At 36.5% G+C, this 25139-nt stretch overlaps 2 protein-coding genes across 6 annotated transcripts; both read right to left on the bottom strand.

Moving 5' to 3' along the window:
- Nucleotides 1-630: 630 nt before the first annotated feature.
- On the bottom strand, nucleotides 631-5038 carry LOC114734216 (protein EMSY-LIKE 1). 5 transcript variants are annotated; one of them, XM_028921778.1, is made up of 10 exons: nucleotides 4715-5038; nucleotides 3694-3858; nucleotides 3493-3602; nucleotides 3269-3389; nucleotides 2825-3049; nucleotides 2609-2677; nucleotides 1472-1714; nucleotides 1327-1395; nucleotides 1184-1247; nucleotides 631-853 (listed from the first exon to the last, which is right to left on the bottom strand). In XM_028921778.1, the coding sequence occupies exons 2-10, from the start codon at nucleotides 3790-3792 to the stop codon at nucleotides 807-809; spliced, it is 1047 nt and encodes a 348-aa protein (XP_028777611.1). In that variant the 5' UTR covers nucleotides 3793-3858; nucleotides 4715-5038; the 3' UTR covers nucleotides 631-806. The 5 variants fall into 5 exon arrangements, with proteins under 5 accessions (XP_028777611.1, XP_028777612.1, XP_028777615.1 ...); XM_028921779.1 differs by having other exon boundaries at nucleotides 4741-5038; XM_028921782.1 differs by having other exon boundaries at nucleotides 3694-3855; nucleotides 4741-5038.
- A 6118-nt stretch (nucleotides 5039-11156) lies between these two features.
- On the bottom strand, nucleotides 11157-12034 carry LOC114734253 (uncharacterized). Its single transcript, XM_028921836.1, has one exon. It carries the CDS (start codon nucleotides 11973-11975, stop codon nucleotides 11361-11363), a length of 615 nt encoding a protein of 204 aa, XP_028777669.1. The 5' UTR covers nucleotides 11976-12034; the 3' UTR covers nucleotides 11157-11360.
- Nucleotides 12035-25139: the final 13105 nt, after the last annotated feature.

Here is a 25139-nt window from a genome sequence, read left to right as displayed (position 1 = left end):
TCGCATTCACATTTTGCGGGAAGGGCGAAAGTAAAGGTGGTTAAGGATCTTAATTAATGGAGTCTTGGAGAAGAAGCTTTTAATAGGGAGCAAACTAAACCCTTGCATTATTAGTTCCAGTTGAAGGGTTTTAAAAGGGGCAAGAGCGATTTGGTTCAAAATTAATGTTCTTCTCCATAAAAATTCTTCTTCTATTGAATCAAATACACCATTATTGGTGATTTGAAGTTTTGAACTGGGTCGGAAGTTAGCTGGTAAACACATTCACATCTCCTTTTGACTAAACCAGTTAAGAGCTGTAGCCCAAAATCAAAGAGTTTTAGTGCAAGTTAACTTCCATATTATTGTTCTGCTCTGCGCTTTGTTACAAGGAGGGAAGGGGACGATGTGATTCCCGGGTGTCTTGAATGAAATATGGTTTTCTGGGGGACCAAAAATCCCATTGAGAGTAGCCGCGTCTGTGACTAATTAAGGTGCCCCGTACAAATCAATTGGTGAGACTAAAGTTTTCCAGTCCACGGCGGTTGACCAAAGTTTATCAAATAATGAAATTATTGTCTTGTATTTACGGGGCTGACAAATGGCGAGTCTTTCTTAATCACCACTGGACACACAATTGGCACATATTAAGAATACAGAAACAAATGGCAGAAATTCATTACTAAAATGGTTATCTTGTTGGTCATTAAATACAGCTGGGTCCTTTCATGCCTGCCCCGGGATTCATTCACAATTTCGCTTCCATAAAACTACCAGAGAGCTTAAATAGTACTTTCGGAGAGACTCGTCTCCCTCTGTCTACCCTCTCATCCAGTCTCCATTAACTGCCCATCCAAAAGTGGGTGTTCTCCATCTGCAAACATGACCAATAGATCTTAGTTAACTGAGATGGGGGCCAATGCCTCACGCACATGTTCACTGTTATTTGCATTCTCACGGGTAACCCTCAGAGATGCAACTATGCTCTATCCCTCCCACTCTGGTAATGCATGGATTCCCCTTTGTTAACAGAGTTAACATTGTTCTCAAAGTTTCAACCCAAAAGTTTAAAATGCCAAACATTTTGTCTGTTTACATAATGCTAATTTTCGTATACCTAAAATCCCAGCCACTAAAACAATGAAACAAGTTGAAATATAGAATAGAATACAGTATGATTATGTTGACGGTATCTAGTCATTACCACTTTCACCATCAGATGTATCTGCGAGTCGCGCAATTGCATCAATAAGTGCCTGCTCATGCTCCTGCACGGGCAATAGTTAGAAAAGCAATAACAGCATGGATGTCAAGAAAAAGAACTAGCAAGAAGCTCCGAGATAATACTTTCAGCATATTTTTAGCTTTCTCAAGTTCCGTAGGATCTGGGTGATTCACGGCAAAAACCCTCTCCACCTGTTCAAGCAACAACAGCGCCATAAATGATTAATATTTTTTACTCCCAATGAAAGTGCTTAAACATGGCACTCACCTCTTTAACCAGTAACTCTGTATTCAGCAACTCAAAGTCATCCAATACTCTTTTTACAATACCATTTTGCGGCAGGTGATATTCTTTTCTCGGCTGAGCCTTTGGATGTCCTCTCCCTCTCCCGGTAACCATAGTATCAACTGTGCGGCTAAAAGATTTCTTAACCCCATGGCCTTGCCCACCAGGACCACCTCTATGGGGTATGCCTGGATCTTCATCCCATCGTATATCCTCAGGTGATATCTATAACCAATCACGTATCAATATCCTAAAGATAGAAGTAATCATCCTCTTGGAAAAACTCACGTTATTGCATATATTATTAGTCATTAAATTTATACGTTGCATATGTTGAGTTTTATCAAAGCAACCAAGTAACAAACGTATTCAGAATGAATGACAGTTCACTCACACAATACTTTCAGCTTAAATCAGAACTTGTGCATGCTTGGTTTTCTTGAGACATATCGTGATTAATATTTTCAAGCCCATGGGTCACGACTCAAGAACAAGTACACACCTGAGTCACCATCTAATATATGTTAACCTAGACTAATTGTTAATTAGACTGATAATCATAATCACAGTGGGTAAAGAGGGAGTAGTTCCCCGTTCTAAGTCCCAACAAGTCCAATAAATAGTAAGAGTACTCACTCTCAAGTCTTGACGGTAAATGCAAGCAGACAATAATAAGCATAGCTCTCAAGCCAAGGAAACTTAAAAAGTTATTCTAAAAAACTTCAAATCAAAGGAAAAATAAAATTCTACTTGAAAAAGAAATTCTAAATCCCTTACTATCATTAAATCTTACATATTCAAAGTGTTACATAATGTGTGTGTAACTAGAAAGAAATTCCACTAGTTGCTTCTTATTAAGTACCAATATAACAAACTCCAAATGCTGTTATATTATTATCTAAAAAGATCAATTGAGACTCAAGCAAATGCAAACATTGGCTCAAGCTTGTCGTCATCGTCATTGTGGTCATATATGGAAGTAATGCATTGAGTTCTACGCTGTGTCACAAGGTTTAATATTGTTGCAAATTGACATATCTAGCACTATTGCTGCACTGAAATTAGTAGCTAATAAATTAAAATAACTGTTTCACTCTATGCAACAAAATATAGAAATACCTCTTTGAGATTAACCCATTCCCATGTTTCACTCGGTGTGCTAATGTCATAAACCAACGCATGACGGCCCTGCAAATAATGGGAACCAGTAAGAAGGAAGTATAAACACTAGAGTGATCTAGCAGTGAAGGGTGTAGGAAGATATAAATAAACCTTACATTCATCAAATCTCTACTTCATTATATAAAAATCAAATATGTGAAAACCTAAACATACCTCTGCAGGGTTATAATCAGTTATGACAGCCTCATAAAAATGGTTGTCTTCAGGCCATCTAGTCCAAACTTTCTTCCCGATCAATGGATCAGAAGTTGCTGCCTCAGCAGATGCATTAGATGGGCGGGCATTAAAAGAACTGCGACTTGTCAAATGCCTTCCTCCAGCAGCACCAGCAGGATACTGCGCAGACTTCACTGAAGACAATCCAGGTAATGACTGAACCTGGCACCAAAATTAGCGGAAAATGTTTCCCAAAAAATGGAAGTCAGATGTAAGATTTTTCTTTGTACTTCTGTAAAAAAGAAATAAATTGCAATGCTGAGTCATCAAGCAGATCCTTGAGGGCAGTTGAAAGTTAAAAGAAAAAAAAGAAAAAGAAATGCATAGAGCTACTGCTGCTGCTGTTAAAGCTCACAGCACTTTATGTGCAAAAGAAGGTACCGATTGGGAAGTCTTCTGTTTCTTGCGAGAAGCAGAAACAGTTGGGCTGGGTAAAACGTCCTGAATAGGTTGAGAACTGCTGCGCATTGAAGGTTGATAACTACCAGTTTGCCTCCACTCCCTGCTTGCATTTCCCATCACAAATCATTGAATAATGAAAAAGGAAACAGTAGTCCATAATTAGTTTGGCAACATCGTAGCTAATGTTGAAAGAAACACTCTACCGTATCCGGTGGATAATTTCATCAGCATTTACCCTTGTAAGAAGCTCTCTGTGTTCATCATCTGAAACCCTTAACTCTTTCCTGAGCTCAGTTATCAAGCCTTCCTTCTCCTGATGAAATCATGAAATGGCAAGGATAAACCTTTAAAGAAGGAAAATACAGAGATCATACAAGAAGTTGAGGAAGAAGCTAGAGAAATACCCAAGTAAGAGCATCAGACTGAGCTTTGAAAGCACGCAAGACAGATGAGTATGCTTCTTGCTCAAGTTGGTGAATCTGAGCCTCCATGTCAATGAACATTCTGAGATGTGGACAGAATCTACAGCAGGTATTACATTACCAGAAATACAGCCAGCTCTCAGACTTCTGTTTTGATTTAGGAGAAGATGATCATTATCAATAACCAAAGTTGTTTTTCAAAGAATTCGCAGAAAGATGACATACATGACAAGAGTGAAAAAGTCCTTTGTTTTTTCTGTGGCATTCAATAATTTAAGGTCCTAGAACACAGTCAATATCAATTCATTCGATAAACTTCCAAATTCTGGCGGTCCTAAAAGTCTACTAAGATGCACTGCCCAAGCTACAAGTAGGCTTCTATGGAATTGGTCACACATAACGTCAACTTAAAAGGAAACAAATTTAATTGGAGCAGAGGTCAAATATAAGGTTCTGATAACTAAGTCCCGAAAATTCTCTGAAGTTTAGCAATCAGTGTTAATGCGATAGACTTGTAACAGCCAGATCCCATCTCTTTCATCATCAATATGATGGTAACGGCATATAAACCCCGGTCAGAAAGGTCCAATTAAAAATATCTCACCATGCAGACAAAGCTTGAAAACAAATGAACACCCATTTTCCTTCAATCAAAGCCATTCACGAGAACGCTAACAATATTTGCGCAAACACAAAATATCCACCCAGTCGTTTCCCTACCATTTACGGTTTCTTCTTCTAATTCCTCTCAACACCCCTTTTTATCAGCTTTGTTTGGAGATTTCAAGCCTCAACCTAAAAGAACCCTAATACTATTTCTTTTCTGCGCGTCAACCACCTACGTAATTAACACAGAAAATACACTACGAAATAAATTAAGACCAACATCACATTACCGACTCGGACAAACCCCGAATACCGAAACGCTTTCAAGCGTTTAGTCAACTATTACAACGAAAATAGAATCTTTTCCCAACCACTAAAATCGCAGAACAAAAAATACCAGAAGAAGAAGAAATCTTTTTCCACCGAGATTGGCGAGTCCCAACAGATAGTTAAAAAAACGCTGAATTTATATGGGGATCAGGTACCAGCGCCAGCAACATCCAGAAAGCCTCCCCGCCGCGATAGGATAATTCGTAGCGCACAAAAAAGCTCAGCGAAGTCAATCCCTAGAGATGAAAGTTAAAACACGCAGGAGCTCCACTAGGTGTCTGATTCACGAGGTTGAATTTGTAGATGGCGCGCAATTAAGCAGGAAGCGCGCTGAGCGAAAAAGAGCGCCCGAAGAGCAAAGGCGGGCTTTTGGTACAGGGTTTAAGAAGAAACAGAGCAATCTGAGCCTAATTGCCTAACTGGATATAGTTAGGTTTTATAGTATGAGCTGGATGCCTGAAAAGGTTGTCTTCCTATGTGGCACTTGTGTCGTTTTATTTCTCCTAGTGGAGTTAGAGAAGTCATTGTTGCCAGATCTCGGGGAGAAATTAGTACATGCCTTCCATGTGTAATTATTTTTCTTGAAATTAAAAATAAGCTAAATATACTGGTGTTAGAATATGACAATTGTTCATAATGGATATAAATAATAAATACACTCAAATTTGATCCATGTGGCAGAATATGTTCATATTGAAGAGTTAAAAAAATTCATTGATTTATTTAGTTTAAAAAATTTTATTGGTGAAAGCACAAATAACTTAAAAATATTTAAGAGTATTTTCTAATGAAATTTCATCGTGAAATCTCATGGCATTTTTTTAAATTAACCAGTGCAGTTCTTGTACATTGTACGGAATACGCATTATTCCTCGTAATTCGTTCTCGCCAAAAAAAGTCGCGTGGGCTCCATGGAGTGGCTTTTCCATGACTATCATCAAATCTAGTTTTTATCTCTTTGCACAAATGATGCGAATTGGTTTGTTGAGATGGAGAAAAATGCATCACGAATTATGTGCAGTAGCGTAATAGCTATTAAGGGTGTATTTGGATGAAACCAAACCGTGGTTCGGAAAAGTGATTCTAGAGAATAGATTCTAGAAAGAATAGATTTTATGAAAAAGTGATTTTGAGAAGTGAGAGTGTTTGGATAGTTACTATCAGAAGCATTTTTTATATATACAAATTACTAAAAAAAAGATATAAGTTAATATGATAATTACAGAAAAAATAGATTTTATGATATATTTTAATTTGAAGGAATAAAATTGTTAATAATATATTTTTTATTAACATAATTAATAATACATAAGATAATATAATTAATAATTAATTAATATGTATATATATTTATAAAATATAAGATTAAATATGTTTATAAAAAAAATAACAAGATACATATCCTATAGGCTCTCACACTCTCTCTTTTTTCTCCAAAAGCAAAAAAATTTTGCTTTTTCCAAACCCATAATTTTGGTTTTTGGGTGATTTATTCCCCAAACCATAGTTTGGGATGTCACCCAAACACAGTCTAAAAATTTGCTATAAAACCGACGATGTCCCCTGGTTTATGTCGTGGGTCATATGGATCTCATCGTCTAGTCCTTTGACAATTGTTTTTCTTTACCCCCGGGGGTATCCCGTTGAACCTAGTAAAATAGGTTATTTTTTACAACATGAACTAATATTTAAATTCTAAGAGCACATTCAACACCCCACAACTTTTCAAACAAAATTGTTTTAATAAGAAAATATCTGTACATTAAAAAAAAATTAAAACAAAAGTATGGTAAAGACATCCGGTTGCTTGTTTCCACAAAAGATCTAATTTCAAACAGGTTTTACGTGTGTTGAGTTTATTTCGGAGGGTTTGGCAACCATTAAAAGTGTTTTTAAAAAATACTTTTTTTCGTAAAAATGAGACAAACGCTTTTACATATTTACTTTGTATATTGTAAAAATATTTTTAAAATCACGGTTTGATTTCCACCCAAATGCCTCCGAATCCAATTCCAACGATATGTTTTGGACAATTTGGATATCGTTATTTTGATTTTTTATTGTTTAATTTAAATACTTGTTTTGTGTAAATTGATCATTTGAAAGTTAAAACTGCGCCTGTGCCTAGAGCTGGAATTTTAAGCGTGTGTTGTGACGAGTCTATTTTATAATTCTTCACCTTCTTTTTGTATCTATCATGTAGGGGTACTATAAACAATAAACGAGCCACGGCACTAGCATTTTTAACTGAAATGTTCACAATCTGATCAATGCTTAAAGACATGCGAATCAAGAGATCACAGGGCTATGGTCAAACTGTGCGTGCAAGTATTTTATACGATTTTCACATCAGCAAGTCGTAGAACAGGGAATCTTCCATTCCAAATAATATGCATGCCTGAACGCTTACACCTTGGGTAATTGAAGAGTCTGGACTTTTGTGATGACGACGGAGAAAAAAAAGTGTTTGAATTAAAACCAAATTATAATTAAATTTTTTTTTATAATATACGATATTTGTGATATAAATTATTCTGAACTGCAGGAGAGCACTTTTTAAAAGTGCTTATGCGGATTGCTAGACACCCCAATAACGCTACATCACCAAGAAGTCAACATATCTGCGTCAGGGACTGGAGTGTTAATACTATTTTCAGTCCTTAATATAAGATCTTATTTGATTTTTATTTTTATCGTAAATATAAGATCATAATCTACTTTGTCTCTTATATTTATATATTTTTTTTTAAGATAGTCCTTCTAACGGTTGCAGTTTTAGCCAACATACTTGATTAGTAAATATATTTTAAGAAAAATAATATCTATTTATTACAAATAACTAACTTAACTTGTTTTCTTAGCCAACTAGCTCTTATAATTAGGACCGGAGGTAGTATTATATATTGATCCCTAAGATGGCTGGGGGCTGTGTCATGCGTAGAGTTCAATAAATATTATCTGAACAAAATGAATTCATCTTCCCACCGGAGATAATTCTATTACAGACATTGTCCTGTACTAAATAAATACTTTTTTCAGTAAAAATTTGAATCTGGACTCTTCAATTTGAATTTTGGACCCAACTCTATCAATAAGCCGCAGCCATTGATAACAGGATTGTCTGAACAATTTCTAAGGACTGGGCCCAACAAGCAATTCTGAGTACTGAAAACGCAGCAAAGCCCGAAAAGCTGTGCTGTCCTGTTCTGATTGTAATGCTGCTTGCGTTGCTCCACAGATGTTCCAGCCCATTTGATTCTTTCTTCCATTTTTTTTCCTTCCATCACGGATTAATTATATCACATGCTTGTCTGTTGTTCTCGTTCATTGAAAATTAGCCAAATATAAATAAATAATGTGCAAACATAAATATTTAATGTCAGGAAAGAGAACATCGCTGTAATAAAAAAATATTAATTTATTTAATTAATATTCCTCTAATCGTAAATATAAGACATGTTTTGTAATGTAAATTATACTATAAAATGAGTCTTACATTTAGAACTAGAGAGAGTATTATTTTTGCTAACATTGGGATGAAGTAGGTTTTGTATCCCGATCCTATTTGCCTTCTGCATACAGGGATTTATCTTCTCTATAGAAAAATATCCGTATCCTCCCTCAGACTTTCACGACAGTTTCCTAATATCATAGTTGGTCAGTTGGATACGGTAGAGGCATGCACATTAAGGCACATATTAATTACCGATACACTAAATGTTCTTAATTATTTTTCAATATTTAATTTATAAACTCAAATATAAAACACAGACATTGAATATTTTTCGAGGTAAAAAAATAAAAAATAAAAGCGTGCTAGTAGTTTTAGTTGACTCGCTGACTGTCTCTGAACAACCATAACCTGTTGTGTGTACAAAACTTACAGTCAGGGACGAGACATTATCACCTGAAAAGACTGTCTAGCCTGACTAGGTGCAGAAATATTCTGTGGCATGTGGTCCAACAACTAATAACCTTTACATGTTTGAAGTGATAAACAGAAGAAGCTTCAGCTATGTGTGTGCACAGGAATAAAAAACCCATCAAGGGGCCTTTCAACCATGCACTCACTTTTACGTATATATGTTTAAAGCCAGTCCATTTCTCAGGAAACATGCAGACCAAAGGAACCTATTCTACCCCTCTACCTCTCTTCCAAAAGCTTCCTTCCTCTCGAAATAAAGCAGCTAAAGAAACAGGTTTTGGAATAAAGGGGGAAAAAACCCCCTCAAGACCAAAAAAAAAGAGGGCATCAATATTGATGCCTTCTTTCACTGTACCATGATCCCCTTAACAGTAAAAAGCACACTTGACTGGTCACAACACTTAAAGATCAGATCATTGATCGATCAGAACATACAATTAATGCAACGTTGTTATTCTACGAAACATATCAAGATTAAACAAGCTTTACATTTGCTATTATCTGATAATTAATGCCTAGTTGATCCTGTGTTGCGTCATTTCGGCGTGGATGTGATATTGATTATGTGAATTCTTAATTAATAATGCTGGAGGTACCACCACATGGCCGAACCAGACAACTACTTGTCTCTTCTTTTGTCTAGTTCCACACTCATTTCCATTTCTTTACTGAGACAGATCGTTGCAGCGTCCCGCAAGATCCAAAAACTTTAATTACTCCACAATATCATTGACCAATGATTATCCCTAGACTTCTAGGCCCCCCCCCCCCAAAAAAAAAAAGTTTAGACTGAGTAAGTATTAGAAATTGGGTCTATTAATCTCAAATCCCGGAGACGCCCTAGAAAAAGGAAAAGGAAGAACTTTCGCCACTTATTTTACTAGGTACAAACAAATTCAGCCTGATTATTGAGAACCCATTACTAAAACTATTACAAGCAAGTTGGACAGCTGGTGTGGAACCTGAAAAAAGCATCTATTAACCGTGAAAAAGCAGTAAATGTTACCCTTGCCCTGATCTTCTATACTAACTTCAGACTAAACTAATTGATATCTGAATTTGGAAATATCGGTAAACCTTTTGCTTTCACATTACATAACCGCGCGCATCCAAGTACGACATCAGCGACTCTATGCTTTTGTCATCCACATATATGTGATCAGTGGTTATTTTTGTTATCAAGATACAGTGAAAAAGAGAACTGAAAGTTAATAGGGATGATAAAGAACATGATTTTGTAATATGATGAGACCCAATAAATCATATGCAACGACGTAACAGGTATTAATCATATTTGAGCCGCCTGCTCTGGGACTTCTCTTCTTATACAAGCTTCACTTTTCCTCTTTATTCTCCATTATCCATGCCAACAAACAATGCCATATGCACATTGGAAAACCATTTGGCAAATATGCAGGACTAACGACGAGATGGATTCTTCGATTTTTAGTTTACCCATGTCTGGGACTTTGGGTTTTGTAAGAAAGAAACTATATATATTGGATCTATCACTTTATATCTGCCACCTCCAAAAATCAAAGCTCTCTGTGTCTAGCTGTCCTATCCTAGTGTGTGGTTTAACTGAGATTGCGTGGTTTGATCCATGCATGTAGTTACCTATCTAACGGGGAACCCGGAATTTAATGTCATTAATTATCATTATCTGAGCCAGTGTCGAGATTAAGATTCCTGCTTAAGAGCCCAATACAATAAAGAGTCCTTTCTGTTTGTGAATCTTCCAAGAAGAGCGGTATAGAAGGCATTTTAGCTACCTAAGCTAGGTTCTTAATAATTTATTATTCTTTTACGCTTTTCGGGCGACCTTTGTCTAACGAAGCTCTGCTAAAGCTATGAATATATATAATCAATTTATATATACTCAAGTGTATGAAAGATAACGTACGTGAACAAGTAACAATAATTTCGGGTAACGAGTCAAATAGAACAACTTAAGGTGGGTCGGAGTAGGTGAGAGTTAAGTAAGAGACGGTCGAATAAAAATGAAGACTATAAAATCAGACCAAACTTACTGAGTTACACAAAATCGTATAGCCTATATAGATGGACATATGTACTAAAGATTTTGCAAGCAAATATCGCAAGAAATCCGGTCGGAAGCTTCACGGGGATATAAATTATTCCTCATTAATTATAATATAAAGAAAAAAGCGAAACATAGTCAATTAATAATGTTTATGTCACAAATCACACAAGCGCTAGCAAACAAGCACAGTGGCACCAAATTAACAATGGATAATGTTTTTGGCACTAATTATGGTGTCCCGCAGTCCAGGAGACCAGGACGGCGCCGTTTAAAGTGGTACGTCATCGAACTAAATTATTATCGATAAACGCAAACTATACTGCTGTTATGTAAATTCGATCGAAGGCAATATATATAATCAAAGTCCTATTTTCCTTTTTTCCCTTTTTTGAGATATCTACAACGTATATCGATTCATCGCCTGTACGCAAATAAACAAGTGGCAAGTATAATTACAGAGAAGATCCGGTCAAGCTGATAAGGAGGAGACAATAATTGAAACGTTGAAACTTGTGATCAAACTTTGATGAAGGCCGCTAGTTAGAAAAGAAAACCACCACGGAAATGCCTATACGTGAAAAGAAGAATCCCACATTAATTCCAATTCCGCGCACATATATCAGTTCTTTCTTTTTGAAAAGTTACAACAAAAGAAAGAGGAAAAGAAAATATGACGGTCATTAATTCAAAAGCCCCTGAATACGATGGATCAAACTTCACCATAACTGGGCTTGCTTTGTTATTTTACATGCTCCTGGCCAACATTTCCTGAAACCTCCGATCAGACTCCTGCTTTTCCAACTTAAACTTCTCGTGGCAGTTCGCAATAAACATTTCTGCTAGCACGTCAATCTCGTTAATCTCCCGTTTCGATTCTTCTTCCGTACCCTTATCCTCCAGCCACTGAAGGTAACCTGCGAGCTGGGAGTCAGGACATTCCTCACCATCACCTTGTAATTGTTGCTCGCACGAAACATTCCAACTGGAATCATAGTAAGAGTTTGCGGCTGCCGATGAAGGCAGCTCTTGGAAAATATGGGTGGGGACTGGCAAGACATGGGAAGATTTAGAAGAACACCAGTTGTAATGAAGCCTGAAGGATCCCAGGATGATCTTCTTGTTCCTGGTATAATGCTTTTTGTGACGAGGGTTGAAGTTGATGGACTGGTTATCCCTGAGAATCTCAACGATAATGGTTTTGACTTTGGACAGTGCACGAATGATTCGGCATATGCGCGAGACTATGAGGGTGTGGATGAGGCTTTTCAGCTTCATGGAGCTTAAGCTTGAAGACGATGATTTTAGATAGGAAGCTTGATGAAGAGGGTGAAGAGTTTTGTGACGGGATGGGCTAAACATCTTCGATCGGTCACTTTAGATCAGTGTAGTTGAAACTCTCTGTGCGGGTGTGTCGGGGTATGAGCTGGAGCCATCTACTTATAAATCCACTGGATTACCATTTCACCCCTGGTCCTGCGGTTTATTTTAAAGGCATGCCATCAACTTTTTTCGTGGAAAAAATTAGAGTGTCACTTTCCTTTTATTTATTCTTTCTTTCTTTCTTTTCTTTTCCGTGTGATATGGTGGGCTAAGAGGCGCTTCCCAGTTTTAAAAAACAAAAATGTGGTTAGGTTTTGCCGTTTCGCAGAGTGATGCATGGAATAATATGGCTTGGCCTGGCTTTGTGTAATGTGTATTTAGTAATTAATCAGCTCGAGAACGCTGTTTAAGGCTTAAGAATCGCCACGATAATTAGTAATCCAAGGATTACTATTATATTAATGTTATTGTTTATTATATATTGTAGACAGACTTGTTTATTTCTTTAAACATTAATTAAGTGTCGTGCAGCTTCCTAGACATAATATATGTGTTTGTTAATTAATACTTTAATGGACAGCAGTTTCGCCCAGACTTGCACCCAAAGAAGTGATGTGTGAAACCCTCCACTCCATCGATTCACTTTGACGCTTTCAAAATGATAGAGGTGGACTTCGATTATTTTGCACTGTGATATCATGACATGTCATTAAGTGACATAGGAAACTTGAGCAACCATATACATTCATGAAGCGTATTTGGAGATCAATAATTAATTATGACAGCAGATATATAAATGGATTGCATATATAATTCATACACGTCTCGCATATTTGTTTGAATAATTTTACTAATACTATAATTCAATACCTCCCAACTCTTTTTTTGGTAGCGTGATAAGTGACACATAGGTTTAGTGTTAATTATTAATTCTTATCCATGCCAAACAAATCAACGAAAAGGCAAATTGTTTGTATTGTGACACTGATACACGTAACACCACACACCATACAGTCAATTTACAGGTGAGGATTAATTTTGCTTCCAAATGATGTTCCGACCTAGGACTACAATAATCCTCCTAATTTCAATCTATTTTTTATTGATAATTAGGGAGAATGACAATTAAACCCCACCAAAATGATGTATTACGCCTAATTAATTTTTTGAAATGTTGCGCTACAGTCCCAAAGATCCTCTAGTAAAGTGATCAAAATGCCCTTATTTCTTGGAGGGAAAAAATCTTCACGGTTCATATGGTCAACACACATGCACACGCGTACACACATATATATCAACGGTTGAATTTTCAGCAAATTATTGAGAAATATTGATCAAGATAAAATTTGAAGCCACTGCTTTTTGGTTTCCATGGAGCTTTATTGTTATGTTCCCTAATAATTATGTTTCTTAGATTTGATTATTATTTTTCCCATCCGTTTAGTCTGCGGCGTGCGATATGTCAATCAATTACATAGAATAAAAATAAGTTATAACAACAGATCAGAAAAATAATATTTTATTTTAGTAATAAAATATCTCACTATGTGGCTATTCTTCCGAACTCGATGGCATTGACGGCTTCTGCAATATACTCCTCCAGTTTTTAATATAAGACTTAATTATTGAGTTGATTCTGGTTCTAAATATAATATACATTTTTCATCTTTATTAATTTTTCTTAAATTACTCATATGGATACTCCCTCAATCATAATGAAGTAGAAGACGGAGGGAGAATATTAAATAAGATAATTATGATCTTTTAGAAAAAATATGTCATCTTTCTTATAATTAACTAACTTACCTAACTTTCTTAATCTAATCAAATTAGTTAAATAAGTTTTATATTAAGAACCGAAAGAGTAATATAAAAAATTTAACTCGCTCTTACAGTACAGTATCACTAGAACACGATATAAATCAAATAGAGAGGGATATTTATAATTTTAAATTCAATAATGAAAATCACATAATATATAGGTGGGGGGGGGGGGAGGGGAGATCATGATAATCATCATGCGTTGGCAGAAGAAAACCACCCTGAATTGACTAATAATTTAAGCTTGGTAATTAATTAAAAATTTCCCTATCTTATCAACACTACAAAAAAATATGTTAATTCTAGCGGTTATGGTGTTACATTTCTAGCGGTTTTAACCGCTACAAATAACATTTGTAGCGGTTAACGAAACCGCTAGAAAAACAGGTGTTAGAAAAAATTTCTAGCGGTTATCTCAACCGCTACACATCATGGTCAAAACGATAGAACATTTCTAGCGGTTACGAACCGCTAGAAATTATCTGAAGGAGCCACATTACTAGCGGTTACAAAACCGCTAGAAATTTTTTCCGGGGAAACGTTTCTAGCGGTTTTATAACCGCTAGAAAAGTTTCCCCGGAAAAAATTTCTAGCGGTTTTGTAACCGCTAGAAACCTGCTAAACGGGAATTAAATAATTTCAGTAGCGCGCGAAAATTACTAGCGGTTATAGAACCGCTAGAAATATTTGGGAAATTAAATTTTCACACCAATTGAATTTTTAGAATGGCGGGAAAATTTTCTAGCGGTTCTTAACCGCTAGAAAGTTTGGCGCGAAATTTAAATTTGACAAAATATTTCTAGCGGTTCTGAACCGCTAGAAATGTTTACCGTGCCAGAAAAAAAAATTTATGGTTTTTCATATTATAATTTTAAAAACCATTAAATAAATTATTTTGAAGAATTTTTGTTAATTTGTATAATTAGTTATATGTTACATTTTATATATTCAAATTTTGTAATAAAAAATATGTAATTAAATTATGAATGTGTTAAAAGAAGTGAATTTAATCTAACAAGATAATTTAATTGAATATTTAATAAGATAGTTGAATTGAAGATGATATTTTGGAATATTGAACCTATAGTATTAAGTTGATGAGTATTTGAATCAGTTGAGGAGGGCATGACAAATGTGGAGAAGAAAAATCTGAAAGGAAAGGAGAAATAAATATGTTAGTAAATTTTAAATAAAAAAAATAAAAGATACAATGAATTATAAAATAAAATTCACTTACCATAGAGTAAAGAGAAAAAAATCACAATATGAGATAGTAAGAAAAAAAGAGAGAATTATGAAGAAGAATAGGAGAGGAAGGAAAGAGATGGAGTAAATGAATGTAGAGAAGATATGGTATTTATAGAGATCAGCGACACATTTGTAGCGGTGTTTTTGTAGCGTTTTATAACATTTTGTAGCTGTTATTCATTTTCTAGCGTATATAAAAGCGCTAGTAATTAGTAGCGGTTACATATGTAGCGGTTATTAACCGCTAGAAAGTTAGTATTTTTTATTTTTAAAATCTGAACGAATTTTAATTTACAGGTATGTATTTTGTAGCGGTTCATAACCGCTACAAATTTTTTCACGATATTGTAATTTGTAGCGGTTATTAACCGCTACAAATTACAATTTTCACGAAATTGTAATTTGTAGCGGTTAATAACCGCTACAAATTACAATTTCGTGAAAAAATTTGTAGCGGTTAATAACCGCTACAAATGAAAATTTTTTTATTTTTAAAAAATTTTACGAATTTTAATTTATACATATGTATTTATGGACGAAAAATTTGTTAAATAATTTATTTTGGATGCTGCTACTCTCCATCATCATCCGGCCTGAAAGGACATATTTTAAAAAAATTTGTTAAATTTATGTTGTATTTGGAAAAAATTAGTAATTAGTAGTTAATTATTTAAATAATTTAAGAAAAGACGTGTACCTGATAAGTGGCAAATTATCATCTCCTTGAGGAAAGAAGTCTTCAAAATTCGAGGGTTGGAAGGGTTCACTGTCGTAAATAATGTCACCATCACCCATATCGTAAAGATCCCGTGGCTTGAGGTGAACGACCATATTCCAGTCTTTATGTTTCTCGTCCTCGACATAGTAAATTTGGTGTGCCTCAGAAGCAAGGATATATGGCTCATCATCTTCAGATGCCCCCGTATGAATAAGTCTTGAGAAATTGACTGAGGTGATGCCCAAATGGTCAGTAGCGAGTCCCCGTGAAGTTGTCGTATTTGCCCAGGAGCATTTGAACAGTGTCACGGTGAAAAGCTGGTAAGTCAACTCAATAATGTCAATTAGCTTTCCATAGTAAGTGACGCCTCCAAAGCGCATATCGCCATCACTACTGCTAGCATAACATCTCGTTCCGAATGTCCCGCAAACTCCAGAGTTTTGTGTGAGCAATCCCTGATCACGTGCAACCGTACAGAACTTGAAGCCGTTGACATTGTACGCGGTAAACCTCGTGCATGGTCTAACGGACCGAGAGAAAGAGCTCTGAATTCATCTGTGTATGGGCTGTTGTCATTACGTATTCGACGTGTAAACCAACTGGGAAACTCTTTGTGGACTCTTTTATCAATGTCAGCAGAACGCGCACGGCCCCGTAGCTGACGCCTGAGATAACTCCTAAACTCACTATAGTAAAGTGTAATTTGTTAGAAGAGTCAGTAAGAAACAAATATAAAGTGTAAAAGCTAGTGAGCTTATATGATATATATACTTACTGCATGAAGGGTTCAACTTGGCTGCAATTTATCAAAACGTGTCTGTGTGCCTGGAGTTTCTCTGTAGGAGTGAGTCTGAAGAATTCATATCCTCCAACTGGTTTCCCAACAGGAGGAAATAAAGTTGACGTGGAAGGACCGGGAGGAGAATCATCTACGCGACGCGGGCGGTTAAAAGATGTCTCCATGTCATCAAAGTACCTCGAACAGAAAGTTAGGACCTCATCTCCGGAATAACCTTCTGCTATTGACCCCTCAGGCCATGCCTTATTCCTAACATATGATTTTAATTTTCCCAAGTACCTGTAAGTTAAAATTGCATTAATAATTACGAGTAAATGAAAGAACAATGTGAAATTTAAAGAGGCGGGAATAAAAGATAATCTAGTACCTCTCTATAGGGTACATCCATCGATAGTGAACTGGGCCAGCAACCTTTGCTTCTCGAACAAGGTGGACAGTCAAGTGAACCATAACAGTAAAGAATGATGGAGGAAATATCATCTCCAAGTGACAAAGTGTAAGAATAATTTTATTTTGCAGCTGATCAAGCTCTTCCGCTACCAAGACCTTCGCACACAACTTCTTGAAAAATGAACATAATTCTACCAAAACCACCGATACATCAGAAGGAAGTGTGTTTTTCAAGGCCAATGGAAGTAACTGTTGCATAAGAACATGAGAGTCATGACTTTTCAACCCAGTAACCTTTCGAGCCTGCAGATCGATACACCTTGAGATGTTGCTAGAATATCCATCTGGTACTTTTATGTTCTTCAACGTCGAGAGGAAGATATCCTTGTTCTGCTTTGTCAAGGTGAATTTAGCTGGCTGAAACTTGTCGTTTTCATCAGGCCAAGCCTCTTCACGAATTCCCCAGGCCCGTAAATCTTTTCTAGCTGCGAGATGGTCTTTGGACTTTCCAGCTTCATTGAGCAACGTATATAGCACATTATCGCACACATTTTTTTCAATGTGCATAACATCCAAACTGTGTCGTAGCAAATTAGATTCCCAATAAGGAAGAGTGAAAAATATGCTTCTCTTCCGCCATTGCATAGGTTGCGTATCAGATGTCCCACGAGATCGTCGTCCCAATCGTTCGGGATCCACACTCTTACCAAACTCGATATGAACATCTTCTAACTGCCGCAAAATATCCATACCAGACAAAGTAACAGGAGGATCTCTCTTCTCCTGTTTCCCATCGAAGCGAATCCGTTGCAATCTAAGTCTGTGCTTGGAATCAAGGAACCGTCGATGTCCTATGAAGCACCACTTGCGACTGTGTGGAAGGCGACATGGCACAGAATCAAAATTGCACTCAGGACAGGCCAACCCAGTATGCACATTCCAGCCAGACAAAGTTCCCAAACCGGGAAAATCACTTATTGTCCACATCAAGGCTGCACGGAGATTGAATAGTTGCTTGTCATGTGAGTCATATGCCTCAACACCATTCGTCCATAGGTCGAGCAATTCGTGTATCAACGGTTGCAGGTATACGTCAATATCATTTCCTGGTGCTTTCTTGCCAGGAATGATCATGGAAAGCAAAAAGGAGCTCTGCTTCATGCACATCCAAGGTGGTAGATTGTATGGAATTAACACCACCGGCCAGATACTGTAACTTGTGCTCATGTTTCCGAAGGGATTAAAACCATCGGTTGCCAATGCAAGACGTACATTTCTAGGATCATTGGCAAAGTCTGGAAATTTCGCATCAAACGCTTTCCACGCCTCCGAGTCTCGTGGGTGCCTTAACCTACCATCTAGGTTTTCCTCAGTCGCGTGCCACCTCATGTGCTGAGCCATTTTTGATGACATATACATTCTTTGCAACCGTGGTTTCAAAGGAAAGTATCTAAGAAAATAATATATTAAAAATTTAAAATACCGAATATTTTAGAGACGGAACAAGTAACACGCTGTAATAATTTGTACCTGAGAATTTTGGCCGGTTTCTTCTTTTTGCTTCTTGCCCTTTCGTACCGACTTATAGCGTGACGTCTTGCATCTCGTACAAATCTCTTTGTTGGCATCATCTCCCCAGTATAGCATACAGTCGTTTGGGCATGCATCTATCTTCTTATAGTTCAAGCCAAGCTTGTTAATAATCTTTTTTGCTTCGTAAAAAGACGGAGGGAATTCAGCTTGGGGGAAAGCATCTCCCAGTAACTCCAGCAACATAGACATCGCCTTGTCAGTCATACCGCACAAGCATTTGATGTGATACAGCCTCACCAAGAATGACAACTTCGAATACTTTGTACACCCAGAATAAAGAGGCTTGTCAGCTTCGGTCATGAGGTCAAAAAATTCCCGAGCAGTTTCGTTTCTTAGAAACTCCGGTTGAGGTCCCTCTACTTCATCTTCGTTGGGATTCGAGCTTTCGTGAACACCAAAAGCATCACGCACAGCATCATTCACGGCATCGGCCTCATCCACTCGAACTCCCATCCGTGAAACTACTGGCACTGACTCAGCACCCATATCTAGCCGTTCCCCATGTAGTTGCCAAAATACGTACTCTCGCGGAAAAGGCTTAAAGATTAAATGTTCCCTAACAATATCTTTGGGATGCCACTTTTTGAAATTACATTTAGGACAGGGACACTGAATCTTACCATTTACGGCAGCATTGGCGAAAGCAAAATCCAAGAAATAGTTTAGACCAGCCAAGTATTGCGGAGTCGACCGGTGCAAGTTGATCCACGACCTATCCATGACTAATAATGCTCAAATTTCGTGAAAATATGCCACAGAGCTCAAAGAGAAGTTAAAATGAAATTCAGTTGAAGTGCTTCAGCTTATAAAGGAGGGTGGAGGAACGGTCATTTTTTTGTAGCGGTTACAAAACCGCTACAAATTTGTAGCGGTTTTAACGGAAAATTTCAATTTCCAGCGGTTATTAACCGCTAGAAATTCTAAATATCGGTTACAAACCGATAGAAATTTCTAGCGGTTTAACGGGAATTTTCTCTCCATCTGTTTTGAATTTTCTAGCGGTTTTATAACCGCTAGAAAATTCGGTCAAATTTGAGAATTTTCTAGCGGTTCTGGTGAACCGCTAGAAAATTCTCAATTTTCTAGCGGTTCACCAGAACCGCTAGAAAATTCTACAGTTTTAAAAATATTTATTAAATTAATAAATGATTATAGAATTATTTCGAGTAATTAATATGTTTAACGTGTTTAATAAATTGTAATGTTGATGTTGTAATAAATAAATAAATATTTCAATATTAATTAGTACTTGACATAAATAAAATTATAGAAATAAATCAATAAAGGAAACAAATAAATATAAAATTTAGATAAATATCTAAATAATATATAAAACCGTAAAATTAAGATTCTAATAAAATCCGATACAATGAAAGCAAATCATGGGTGGGGGGCAGAAGCAGCATCATCGGGATCATCCTCTGCTGAATCCTCCGGCTGACGGTGGGCAGGCCGCTCAACCTGCTGGGACTGGACTGGCGGATGGCGGGGTAGGGGCGGGACTGGTGGCATGTGTAGGTCGGGGATGTCAGGAACCGAGATGTTTGGAGCTATACTGACCACCACATGACGCAGAGCCGTAGCAGCTGCCAAGAGCTGGTCAAGCTGCGTCTGGAGCTGACGATCACGCTCCTGGAACTGACGATCACGCTCCACGATCCTGGCCTCGAACTCTTGTCTGAGCTCCTCTCGCAATTCCTCTGAAGATGAGGAACCCGGCCGCTTCGCACTCGCATGAGAGCTCCCAGCAGTATATGAAGGGCCAGCGCCACTTGAGCGGGGCAGCCTAGTCGGTGTAGGTCCAAGTCCAAGCCCGCTAACTCGACCAGGGTGCTGCGGCCGGCCAAGACCCGCTAAAAGTGAGGCGGTGGGATCCAAGGCAGACCCCTGAGACTCACGCAACTCGGAATCGACCTGAGTCATCCGTGCCTACCAAAATTAATATAAAGAAGTTAATTATAATATAATGATATCTACACTGTGATATTATATTAATATTTAATTTATTACTTACCGCTATCTCCTCAACCTCATCCGACGCACGCCCGTCTCGGGGTCTATACACCATCGGCCACATCTCGCCATAAGTGGGCGTGTATCCCCGCTCCTGCTGCGTCTTTTCTATCTGTAAATGAAATCAAAGAAATAATTAGTTACAAATTAAATACATCTACATATTTAATAAATTTATTTCAAGTACTCACAATCTCGTCATAAGTGATCGCAAAGCTCCTGGATCCAGCCCTATGACGTATCGTCTGATGCCTGACGCTCCTAGCATTTCTCCTAGAAAGAGCCTGAAGCAAAATGTAAAAAAATTAAATTAAATGAGTCAAGTCGGATAAAAAATAAAGAAATTATAATTAATACAATATTATCATACCATCTGGTCAGCCGTCATCCTAAAATAGACGTAAGTGGACCAGTCTTGGTCCGGGACTCCACCAGGTACATCTGCCAGTATCTCCTGGAGGGGCCTCGTCCCGTCACCTTTCTTCTCCCTCCACAGGTCGGCCCTCCTGTTCTTCCATGCCATCCCCAGCCTCTTGATCGTGTCAGCCCTCAACTCCTCCCCCAGAATAAATTTACTCTATGATTAAAATAATAAATTAACTAAATAACAAATTATAAACAAATAATTAAGCAATTTCAATAATTAAAAACAAATAATTAGTTTTTAACTAATTTAACAATATTATAAATAAAATATAAATTAATCAAAGTTTAATAATAATTAAACAATTAAGTAATTTAAATAAAAAAATATTTTACTCAACTAAATTTAAAATTATTATAAGAAAATTAATGAAATCAATAACAAATTATTTTCATTTAACTACTTTTAAATAATTTAAATTAAAAATATATTCATTTAACTACTTTTAAAAATATTATAAATAACAAAAAACAAATAAATAAAAAAAATTATAATCAAACAATTAAATTATTTGAAAACAAAATATATAATCATTTATTTAAATTAAAAAAAATTATAAATAACAATTTTATATTACCTTCATTATTTCCCAGCCTTGCTGCTTCTTGTCTGAAGTGATCTTCTTCCAGTCCTGCACGTAGATGGGGAACAGCGTCCACTGCTGACCAAGGAGGCGCACGTACTTGTTGTACAACTGGCCACCTTTCTTCGTCGGTTGGCCCAACTCATTGAGCGGCACAACCACTCGTCCGCCCGTCATCATAGACAGCTCTCTGGCTGTCAGCCTCCGATAGGACCTGTTCCCCTCAGTGTCTACAAAATTTAATTAAGAAATAAATTATATATCAATAAATTAATATAATTTCTATATAAATTAAATACTGATCAAAACTTTAAAAAGTTAAAATAAATACTTACCGACAAATTCCACCTCATAACCAGCCTGACGTCTCGGAGCAGGACGCTGTGCAGCCTGGGGATACTCATTCCCCTGATCCTGCTGCTCCTCCTCCTCCTCCTCCTCGTCAGCAGCATCAGCATGGGGTTGCTCATCCCCAGTAAAATGAGCCTCCTCAGTCCGCTCAATACCATCCTGCTCCATAAAACTGAGGATATCCTCCTCGCTCAGATCGTAGTCATGAATGCTGGGAAATGGCTCATCAGCATCATGATGAACCTCACTGGGTCCAGCTCTCTCAGGATCAACTGGGTCTTTCCCATGTCGACGAGGCATCCTAATAACAACAAATAGTAATTATTTATAAATGAAATAAAAAAAATTAATTTATAAGCTATAACATAATAAAATTAATAAAATAAAACATAAAATAAAAATTATTTATCAATAAATTACTATTTTTACCTGAAAATAAGGATCTGCAACTGAATCAGAACTCAAATATGTTTGTGAAGAAAATTCAGCAGAGCTTCGCTTCCAGAACGATTGAAGAAGTGAGAGTGTGGGGGGGGATATATATAGACCGAAACTTTCTAGCGGTTAGGCACAAAACCGCTAGAAATTTCTAGCGGTTTTGTGCCTAACCGCTAGAAATTCCCAACGGTCATATGACCGTTGGGAATTTCTAGCGGTTCACGGCCGAACCGCTAGAGATTTCTAGCGGTTCGGCCGCGAACCGCTACAAAGTCTTCTAGCTCTAATTTTCTAGCGGTTAGGGGGTAACCGCTAGAAATGTGCGTTTAATGGTCAAACCGTCTGTATTTTGCAGCGGTTTTTGTAGGAACCGCTAGAAATATCTGAAATTTCTAGCGGTTTTCTTTAACCGCTAGAAAGGTTCCGCTGCTACTTTTACAATTTCTTGTAGTGCAACTAACTCAATTCCGACTAATAATTAATTTTTAATCCTGTGGATAATTTTGTCTCCAATAATAAACTACTACCTCCGGTTCTCAATATAAAACATTGTTTGATTTTTTTATCTTAAATATAAGACTCCAATTCACTTTGTCTCTCATATTTATACATTTTTTTCCTAAGATGGTCATTTTAACAATAGTAGCTCTAACCAATATACTTGATTAGTAAGAATATTTTAGAAAATACAGTATATATTACAAATAACTAACTTAACTTATTTTCTTAATCTCTTCAAATTAGTCAACTAGTTTTTATAATTAGGAACGGAAGTAGTATAATTACTTTCTCCTTAGGATATTAATCGTCATAATTTTATATGCAGACACCTAACCCTTTATCCTTTTAATCCAGTAATTGACATTATTGACTTTCAAAGTGAGATAGAAATAGAACGTAACTAAAGGAGACTTGCGGAGAAAAAGTAATATATAATTTGATGGACAGTAATATAATGGTTTTTGTGATTAACAATTTAGAAACTTTTTGCATCTTATTGATAAAATGATCAATCTCCCATAATATGGACGAATCATCAGTTTTCAACTGCATTGAGCTTGTCCAAACGTAATGTTTTTAAAAGGAAAAGTGGCTTCGGAGCTTTCTAAACCTGCTTGTTATTGAGAACACAGAATTGGTTTCATTTGTTTGGAAGGGAATTTTTACAAGGAATTGAGCGTGGGACAAGGAGAGCCTTTCCAGGGCAACAATTGAAGAGAAGATAAGGTTTATGCGCATAAAGCTTGAAAAGGATGGAGAGACGAGGGGCCACACCCAAGCTTTTGTATGTAATCGCCATCTGGTTTTTCTCCATTCTTCAAACCAAGACGAAAGACTTCTCCGTGTACGCGTTTGTAAGATTTATCTGCAACTATTTAAGTTACTAAATTCTCGCATTGTTTTCCTTTCTCTTTTTTTTTTTTTAATGAAACGAGGGTATCCCAAATCACATTAAACATGAGACTAGTTCTTTTTGGGTCAGGAGCATTTAAGGAATAACACTCCCGGATTCCAACTTGTGTTATCTTCTTTATAGGAATGAAGTTACTACCATCTTAACCAATAACTTATTAATGCATTATTTTTCTTTTTATTAAAACATAAAATTTCAGGGCCCATGTTTTTAAATTTTTTTTAAAAAGTGATTTTGATTGAACTGCATGAGAGGATGATTATTATGAGAATTTTAATTAAACATGGTGGAATATTGTTGAAATAAAATCTTTTTTAAATTATTTTGATGACAAAATTACTAAAATAAGCTGAAAACAAATTTTGTCCTCAACGGCTCTCTCACACAATAACAAGAATTCCAATAAGCTTGCAGCTGCAAAAAGAGAAAAAGATAAAACGGCACCAAAAGATATATATATATATCTACCCCAAAAAAAAAAATTTCAATCGCCTCTCAAGATAGGACTAATTCCTTTAATATATTCCCTCAGCATCTTCTGTCAATGTCAAGGCAAGTTCCATGAAATTCTACATTTCTAACTTTTGGGTTTGTGTTATTAGGCAGATTTTAGGTTTTCCTTTCTTTTTTTCTCCCTGCTTTTCTTTATATGTCTACATATAAAAGAAGAGAAAATATTCTGTTCACGAATCATCAGGGTATCCTAGACGCGAATTCATATCTTCAAAAATAATTCCCTCTTCTTTTAACATTTGAATTCATATTTTCAAATGATTCCTAACTTTCCAAAAATATGTCTTTCTCCTTTCTGACTGATCTCAGGAAAACAATAGCATAAGGAGAACCCAGCAAAATCTACACGCACGCATCGTTTGTAACTTGTGATGCAATGCAAATTCAGGAAAAAAAAAAAGTTGGTTTTCCAGTTCATCTGAACAAAAAAAACCTAACAAAGACCTAAAAGCTTATCACATGGTCTGACTGAACATCTTTAGCTGTGGCATATTTTGAACGACTTGAAATCATTTCCCTTATAATTGAATAAAAAAGTTACCTTGAAGAAACAACAACATACATACGTGTGTGTGTGTGTATCATATCATATGCCGTAGATGTAAATATATATGCCTTGAACAAGTCAGTCCCAAACTTTGCTTTACATTACGGTAAAGAATACAGATCAGGGCGCTTCATTTTGCCTGCAGATGATGAAGAAGGCGTAATTTCCTTATAAGGCGATCACACTTAAGCTATTAGCCCTTTTTGATGTCATGTACAGATATTGCTCGAGCTGTAAAAGTGACTGTAATCATTGGCAGACTTCATATGGTTAGGTTAATGGAGATAGCTCGTAATGCGAAGCCAAAAAAGAAAAAGAAAACTTCATGATATGAGATCAAAAATCGCATGT

This window comes from Neltuma alba, unplaced genomic scaffold (genome assembly GCF_004799145.2).
Source record: "Neltuma alba isolate B1F8T4 unplaced genomic scaffold, ASM479914v2 tig00013081_pilon, whole genome shotgun sequence".
In the NCBI taxonomy this organism is placed as follows: domain Eukaryota; kingdom Viridiplantae; phylum Streptophyta; class Magnoliopsida; order Fabales; family Fabaceae; genus Neltuma; species Neltuma alba.
This window is presented reverse-complemented; position numbering and strand designations above follow the sequence as displayed.

Excerpts from the sequence above, each read along its gene's own strand:
- LOC114734216 (XM_028921778.1), bottom strand. The coding sequence starts at position 3,792 with ATGTTCATTGACATGGAGGCTCAGATTCACCAACTTGAGCAAGAAGCA. Across the intron at positions 3,050-3,268 it reads AACAGAAGACTTCCCAATCG|GTTCAGTCATTACCTGGATT; the intron begins GTACCTTCTTTT and ends TTTTGGTGCCAG. Across the intron at positions 2,678-2,824 it reads CTGATTATAACCCTGCAGAG|GGCCGTCATGCGTTGGTTTA; the intron begins GTATGTTTAGGT and ends CATTATTTGCAG.
- LOC114734253 (XM_028921836.1), bottom strand. The coding sequence starts at position 11,975 with ATGTTTAGCCCATCCCGTCACAAAACTCTTCACCCTCTTCATCAAGCT.